The sequence below is a fragment of the Bos indicus x Bos taurus genome, chromosome 5 (genome assembly GCF_003369695.1).
Source record: "Bos indicus x Bos taurus breed Angus x Brahman F1 hybrid chromosome 5, Bos_hybrid_MaternalHap_v2.0, whole genome shotgun sequence".
In the NCBI taxonomy this organism is placed as follows: domain Eukaryota; kingdom Metazoa; phylum Chordata; class Mammalia; order Artiodactyla; family Bovidae; genus Bos; species Bos indicus x Bos taurus.
The window spans coordinates 97,990,450-97,998,805 of NC_040080.1; the positions used below are offsets into that span (position 1 = coordinate 97,990,450).

The window sequence follows — 8,356 nt, forward strand, 5'->3', positions numbered from 1 at the left end:
TATTATCTGGCCCATCTGTTTGCTTCTCTTAAATGAAACATAAATTGGCTCGTTTTAAATTTCAGGTACTTTAGATTTGATTCTACTATTCATCTCCTTTCGGCCTTGGCAATAAATTTTTTGCTGCCAAGAAGAGAGAAGCTTTGCTGTTTTGAATCTTTTTCTTTAAAAGAATGTGCATTTGGGTATTAAAAAGAATTCTCAGTTTTTAATAGTCTGATTTCTTTCTTCTGATCTTATGTCTACTTTCTTTATTCTCATTCTTTCCTATGACTCCACATTTATGCTACCTTTTATTTCTTTTCATATTCTCTACTTCCACAAGGAACTCAAGATGAGATACTATCTGTTCCTGTCTCAAAATTTAAAAGAAAAAGTGTGGGATCAGGCTGATTCCTGTGGGTCTCTGGCATAAATGATCATGGTACATTAGATAATGACCCTTCGTTGGCCAATCAATAATTATTGAGTCTCTAGTTTGTGCAGAATCCTGTACACACAATAGTGTGGGTAATAATAGGAACACATTTCATGGGAGACATTGAAATATTTATGGACATGGGCTTCCTTGCTACAATTGCTTTCGAGATCCACTTATAATGGACTCATATTTGGAATGGAAGGAAGCTTGAGACTCTCCGAAAGGTATGATGCAGTGCCTTTTAAATGAATCTAACCATTACGAAGCTTGGCATTATGTGTGTATCCATCACGGTGTACCACTGGTGGTGCCATGCTGTGTAAGGCATGCAGGTTACCAGGCAGACAGCTGTTCTGAGGGTGGGGAAGGTTCTGCCTTACAGAATATTCTCTCCTCGCCACACCTCTGTCATACTACTAAGATGTCTTCTTCTCGAGGATTATCTTAAAGGTACATTCTTCTACATAGTATTTTATTACCTAGAAGAGGTGCTTCTCAGCTCACCACACATTAAACGGAGCAAGTGGTCTGCTTCACATGGCAGGAAACAAGGCCATGAGCCACCAGGAGCAAGGATGATTTGACTTTTTTATTTAGTATATAGGTTTATTTTGGAACCATGCACATGCTTTACATAGTTTAACAAATGAAAGAGAAGTAAGACTTTGACCTCATAGAAATCGCTTGGGAAAGAGCTTAAAGAAAGGTCACCTTGCACTGCTCTTGGGAAGGAAAAAAAATGTCAGGACCTTCAACAAACAAGAGTAGTGAGAAGGAGGAACAGATGCCAAAAAAGGGAACTGAAGCAACACCGCCGAAGCATCCACTCTTGTTGCAATTTAGCTTTGGGCCAACCTGAGCAGCAAAGTTGTGTGAACAGTGCAGTAACTTGCTGGAGTGCGTGGGGAAGCTTTGATCGGCCATCTAGTTGGGGAGACGCACATGCAGACACCAGCTCATCCAGGTTTGCCTAGGACTTTCCTGGTTTTAACACCGAGAGACCCATATCCCCAGGACCCCTCAGTCCCCATGTGCCCCTACCTCATACCCCATATACTGAGAATACCACCATCTTTCTCACAAATGATTTTGCCAGGAAATCTGCATGAAAGTCATCGTTATATGAGCTATGTGAAATAATATGATCCAAATTCAAATCTTTTGTTTTTTTCCTGAGGTTTGGGACCGTCCTTGCAGGTTATACTGTCTTTTTTTTTGGAGAGCATTAGCCTTTCCTTCTGGTAGAATGTTACCTCACCTCCTCACTCCCCATAATTGTTTTCCTCTTTAATTTTAGAAATGGATTCATTCTAGGAATATCACCTCTTAAAGATATTGTTTGCCGCTATGTGAGCAGATTCTCAGAGGGCTCTAACTGGGATTGTGAAGCTGAGATATTCCAGAGGTGTCATTCTCACTAGAATCCAACAGTGGCCACCTATTTCCACTTGGAGATGAGTGTGAAGTGTGCTGTGACTTCAGGGACATCAGGTCCTTGGTCCCAGGAGGTAAGCAGTTAGTGATTTTCTCCCAAGAAGCATAGACTGTTTCAAGAAACACAGCATTTATAAAATATGTGCTTGCCTTTGTCCTGACAAGTCCTTGTTTAAGTTATCGTTTACAGAAAGACATTAAATCCCGGTTATAATCTTATATGTTTACATGAATCTGTAGCATTATCATAAAATCATTTATACATTTCATAACTGGAGAAAATTTAGAAAATTAAGAAAATTTAGAAAATTTAAGCCAGATTAAATAATTCACTAAAAGATCATCTGGGTGAAATCTAATACATTCTACTACTTGAAAATATGTATAATAAAATTCCATCCCACGCAAATTGTTTGCTACAAGATAGTCAAGTACTAATGTCCTTAACAGGAAAGACAATGGAAACATTCATAAATTAGGATTTTGCTCATAAAGTCAACTTTCATTAATTCGATTAACAGTGGAAAGAAAATGCATTGTTTTGTTTTAAGCTGAATTATAGTTAAAAGTTGACAAAAAGTGGTACAAAACTCAGTCAGTTAAAAATGCATCCCATATTTAGAAACACAATTACTATTGAATAGAGATCATCCCAAAGTAGAAAATTAATATGTCACTAAGTTTAGCAACATTAGACATTACATAAACTCTTGGTGAGGGGAACATGTGTGAAGTGGGGTGACTAGCTGTAAGGTTTTGATCTGTCAGAATAATCTACTACTGTTGGTGTTTCTCAGCTGAGCACTTTTTTATTCAAATATTTGAATAGTAAGAATCCTAATAACTACAAGCATATTGATTTCTGTGCGAAACATGTAAAGTTCACTGGGTTTGCTGGTTTTTACTTACATATAAAATCTCGTTTAAATCACCTAACAATCATATGAGGTAGGTACAGCTATAACTCCTTCACATTTACGTCTTGAAGGATAGGTGGTACCTACAAGGGTACCTACTGTGTAGCGCACACCTTCTGAATTAGTGTCTCTGAAAGTAAGCTCAGGAATCCTCATTAACAAGGTCCCAGATAATCCGGATGCCCTCAGAATGCAACGTGTGTGTGTGTGTGTGTGTGTGTGTGTGTGTATGTTTTGATAGCTCAGTCATGCCCATCTCTTTGCAACCTCATGGACTGTAGCCCACCAGGCTCCTCTGTCCATGGAATTCTCCAGGCAAGAATACTGGAGTGGGTAGCCATTCCCTTCTCCAGAGCATCTTCCTGACTCAAGGATCGAACCCAGGTCTTCTGCATTTCAGGTAGATTCTTTACTGTCTGAGTCACCAGGGAAGCCCTAGCAATTAAAGGTGTGTTATAACCATTGTTGTTGTTGTTTTTCAGTCACTCAGTCATATCCGACTCTTGTGACCCCATGAACTGCAGCATATCGGGCTTCCCTGTCCTTCACTATCTCCTGGAGCTTGCTCAAACATCTACTGAGTCAGTGATGCCATCCAACCATCTCATCCTGTCATCCTCTTCTCCTGGCCTTCAGTCTTTCCCATCATCAGGGTATTTTCCAGCGAGTCGGCTCTTATTATTACTCTCTAGTGACTTCCCAGAATTAGGCAGTACCTTGCTCTCATTTTCAGCCAGAGCAGATACACTCATTTCTCAAATTAGTCTATGGTGTAGAAGAGTTCTGAACATGAGAAGAAACTTTTCTTAATAGAACTCATACAAAATTTGGACGTAGGAAGTATGAGAGAGAGGGAGAGTTCATTTTTGATTCTTGATCTCCTCCTACAAATGCCATTCCTGGTAAAGTTTATGAAGAAGTTGACACTGAATTGTTTGAATATCTTTGTAAGAATATCATCTAGGAGGTTTATTTAAAGACAAGAAACACATGGAGCTAAAGAGAGCTCAAGAGCAGACTCAGTGGAGAGACTGGTTAATGTAAGGTCAGAGAGTTTGGGCAAAAAAGCATGTTCCTTTATGTGGCTTGGAGAAGTGGAACAAGTGTTTTGAAACCAGGGTTTTGAGAAATATTTCATAGTGGGGAATAGCTTTCTTTTTTAAAAAACTGAAGTAAATATTTACTGGCCTTTCCCCACCACCCCCACAAACACATATTTACTGTCATATAAACCTGAACTTCCAAACTTGAATTTCTGGATTCACCAACAAGGGTGCAAGTGCATTTTGCTCAACATGGTCTTTTAGGAATTGCCACCTCTCGTTTTATTGCCTTCTGTAGTGCAAAATCCGTGGCTTACCTGCCTGCCTCTCTCCTTCCTCATTCCTCCTGCCAACCTGTTTTTCCTCATTTCTTCTTGCCCCTGTTCTTTCTCCCCTCTTTCCCCCCACCCTCACATTTTTTTGTTTGGTTCTTCTCTCTGAATCTCACCCTTTCTCCAGTCACATGGCAGCCCCTCATCTCATCTTGCCAGCCCACTCTAGCCTGTAGTGATGTCTCCTTTTCCTGATTCGTCATATTACTAAATGTCTGCACCAAAGACTTTGGTGCATGGTTATTCTAACACACAGTGTTGTCCAGTTGTATTTCATGTATAAATCCAGTTCCCTCAACTAGATCCTAAATATTTGAGGCCCAGAAAGAGAACATACATTAATTTTACATTTTCAACAAGAGTACCTAACCAATGTTCAGGAAATATACAGTATTTTGAATCACATGAAATTTTTTACCACCTTCAAAGTCAAATGTGTCTCTTTCCTTGTTCTTATCCCGCCATGCTAATTTTAACTTGTAACTCCTTTGACAGGCTGAGGGAGGAAAAAGGAGTTAATAATCACAATCAAGTTATTCATTTGTGGAAAGCAAAGTGTTAAAGAATATTGCTATTTATTTATTTATTAAAGAATATTTATTCTTCTATCAAGGAATAAAAAAATAACTAATAAATTTAATTTAGACTGAAAATTTGTTCTCAGTTCACACAAGGAAAGTGAAGACAGTTATATTTCAAATAATGTTTAAAAGTTGAATGACAATAGACAGCAGTCAGCAGATAGATCCCAGATACTACCTAGAGAAGCTACAGATTGGCAAGATAAGTTTCAGCTCAATGAAGTAGCCATGTGAAATGAAGAAAGAACTTCAATCTATAAAAAAGCCTTTCCTACTAAATTTGACCATTGATTACATTTGATATGAAGGCTTTTTATATAATTATTAGATGTTGCATACTGAGATTAGCCATATTGTGGAACATGTCTGTTTGATTTTCCCCTTTATAGTCAAATAATGCTTTTTAATAACAATAAAACATTACTAAAGGAGAGTAGAGCCCCAGAGGAGAGTAGACAGTGATAACAGCCAAAGGACAAGAAGTTAGCAGGCTTCCAGTGAACTTACTGAGTGAGTGTAAGATTTTTAGAAATCACATATTCAATAAACACTGGAAATATATGAGATCAAATTAATTCATGATTCATTTCCCAGTGTTATGAGATGAGCACAAGCTGGGGTGCAAAAGAACTTCAGTTCAAGACCCATTTATCTGCTTTCTGGCTGTAAGACCTTGGTCCCAATACTTAATGTATTTGAATATTAATTTCCTCATCTGCAAAACATGTAAAAGTATTTCAGTGGGTTTTTGAAAGTTACCTTAGAAAAGTCTGTAAGTACTTGGTGAGAAAAAAAAAATTGCAGGTGCTTTTTGAATGATGTCATCCATACCTCAATTTCTCCATATTGCATGGGATCAGACTGACAAAGGATGCTATAAAACAGAGATAATCAAAATTTACAGTGTGCGACTCAAAGATCAAGAGAGATGACTTAAGGATTGAGAACTGATCTATGAATTGAATCTGAAAAATTGTGCTTCTCTGTGTGTCTGTCATCAAGGAAACTAACATTCACTATTTACTGTGTGAAAAATGGCCACGATTAACATGGAGGTCTACAACACAGAGCCACAATGAGGCAGGCTGGGGGCCACTGATAGCCCAGAGTGCTCAAGTGCAGGAAGCCTGATGGGAAGCACAGTGGGCAGCTACCCACAGTGGGCAGCAGTGGCACAGAAGCCCCCAAACCAGCGGTAGCATGGCACATGCAGCTCTGAAGCCAGGATTGTCCTAGACAGTCCTGTGGACTGACCCCTAGCCACAGTTCACATCTTTAGCATTTACTGCATGCACTGGCTTCCCTGGTGGTTCAGATGGTAAAGAATCTGCCTGCTAATGCAGGAGACACAAGAGAGGAGAGTTCAATCTCTGGGTTGGAAAGATCCCCTGGGGAAAGAAATGGCAACCGACTCCAGTATTCTTGCCTGGAAAACCCCATTAACGGAGGAGCCTGGCGGGCTACAGTCCATGGGGTTGCGAAGAGTCGGACACGACTGAGCGACTGACACTTTCACTTTCACTATTGCATGCAGGCATTGTGCTTTACATCTCTTTCCTCACTTAATCTGCTAAAGAACCCCATGAGGTAGGTATGCCTGGTATCTTCAACTTACTGATGAGTAAATTGAGGCACAGAGAGGTTATGAAGCTGGTGCTAAGGTACACGCCTAGGAAATCAGCAGTAAGAGTCGAGCCCAGGCCCAGTGACAGGCTGCTCTCTTAAATCCTTCTGAAAGGAAAAAACCTTTGGTACCTTTACATGAACACCAAGGGAGGTGCCTCCAGGATCTGGGACGGGGTGATGGATGTATGAAGGGAAGGGCTGTTTGCTCAGGTGGCCCTGTGTGATTCTGTCAGTCCAGTGTGCTGCCTACTCAGCAGAGAATCTGCTTCCAGACGGACGCTGGGGGAGAACGTCTGGCGATAAGAAGGGTTGTACGTGCTGTGTGTCCCAGCCACTGGGTGGGTTGTCTATTTCCAGGGCCTGGGGGCAGCTCTCCTTGACTTGACCCAGATAAGTGCCAGACATGGGAGCACAGTTGTGAGATCAACTGGTCTGCTTCTTGTGTGGAATTTTCCTGCTCAAAAAAAAAAAAGGAAGGTGCAGGAAAACAACAGCTTCCTATGACCTCATTCTGCTTAAAATTCCTGGATATGTCTCCGTTTCCCTTCTGGTTCCAGACTTTTTCTTACTTACTTTTATACTAAGTTCAGCTTCTCATAAAAGGAAACAAATATCAGCTTTATAAAGAAGTGGCATTAATTTTTTTTTCCAGAATATTTTGAACTATAGAGCCCAGTTATCTTATTTAATTGACCCCTGATTAAATTTTTTCCCCTGATGGTCAACCTTTTAAGACAAGGTGGTTCATATACTTTCTGCATTAGATTCAGAGGACATATTCACTAAATTCAGCCATTGATTTATCAAAGCTATTTACTGAGTGTATACTATGTGACAGGTGTTATGTTAGATTTTGATTGGTGGTCCTCTCCCCACACCTTCTGAATTAATATCTCTGGAGGAAATTCTAGGAATCCTCTTTTTTTTTTTAACTTCATTTTTTTATTGAAGGATAACTGCTTGACAGAGTTTTGTTGTTTTCTGTCAAACCTCAGCATGACTCAGCCATAGGTGTACACATATCCCCTCCCTTTTGAACCTCCCTCCCATCACCCTCCCTACCCCACCCCTCTAGGTTGATACAGAGGCCCTGTTTGACTTCAGGAATCCTCATTTTTAACAAGTTTCCAGAGAAATGTTATGCCCTCAGTGCTTTGAAAACCACTGTCCTTTATTATAAACTCTTCAAATATAAAGCTTGGGGTTTTATGTAACTTTGTTTCTAGCCTCTCACAGATTGCCTGGCAGGATAGTGTTGATGTGTGAAAGTGAAGTGAAGTCACTCAGTCGGGTCCGACTCTTGGTGACCCCATGGACTACAGCCCACCAGGCCCTCCATCCATGGGATTTTCCAGGCAAGAGTACTGGAGTGGGGTGCCATTGCCTTCTCTGTTAACAGCAGCTAGGCATATTATATTTACTTGGAGCTGGTATACTTGGTGACAGCCTTAGTGCCCTCGGACACGGCGTGCTTGGCCAGCTCCCCAGGTAGCAGCAAGTGCACGGCCGTATGGATCTCCCTGGATGTGATAGTTGAGCGCTTGTTGTAATGCGCCAGGCGCCACGCCTCGCCAGCGATGCGCTTGAAAATGTCGTTGACGAAGGAGTTCATGATTCCCATGGCCTTGGACGAGATGCTGGTGTCCGGATGGACTTGCTTCAGCACCTTGTACACATACACGGAGTAGCTCTCCTTGCAGTTGCGCTTGCGCTTCTTGCCATCCTTATTCTGGGCCTTGGTCACAGCTTTTTTAGAGCCCTTTCTAGGGGCAGGAGCAGACTTGGCCAGTTCAGGCATGTCTATAATGACAACACCCAACAACACAGAAAGATCTTGAAAAGTGTTGATGTGTGGTTGGTTACAATTCAGGGAAGAAACAAATTTCCAAACTCACTGCTTAGAGTGATAAAGGAAGATCAAACCTATCATTTCCTAAAAAAAAAAAAAAAATTATTTAGCTGGACTGGGTCTTAGTTGCAGCACTCCAGATCTTTAGTTATG

General features: G+C 40.8%; 1 protein-coding gene across 1 annotated transcript; it reads right to left on the reverse strand.

The window, feature by feature from the left end:
• Positions 1–4,619: 4,619 nt before the first annotated feature.
• Positions 4,620–8,152, reverse strand: LOC113893587 (histone H2B type 2-E-like). The gene is made up of 2 exons (XM_027543502.1): positions 7,832–8,152; positions 4,620–4,643 (listed from the first exon to the last, which is right to left on the reverse strand). Exons 1-2 carry the CDS (start codon positions 8,150–8,152, stop codon positions 4,620–4,622), a joined length of 345 nt encoding a protein of 114 aa, XP_027399303.1.
• Between the last annotated feature and the right edge of the window lie 204 nt (positions 8,153–8,356).

What these genes read in the sequence shown, in the direction of transcription:
- LOC113893587 (XM_027543502.1), bottom strand. Translation starts at nt 8,152, where the DNA reads ATGCCTGAACTGGCCAAGTCTGCTCCTGCCCCTAGAAAGGGCTCTAAA. An exon ending in TGCTGCTACCTGGGGAGCTG is followed by an intron (nt 4,644 to 7,831) that starts GCCAAGCACGCC and finishes TTCCTCCCTCAG; the next exon opens with CCTGTCAAAGGAGTTACAAG.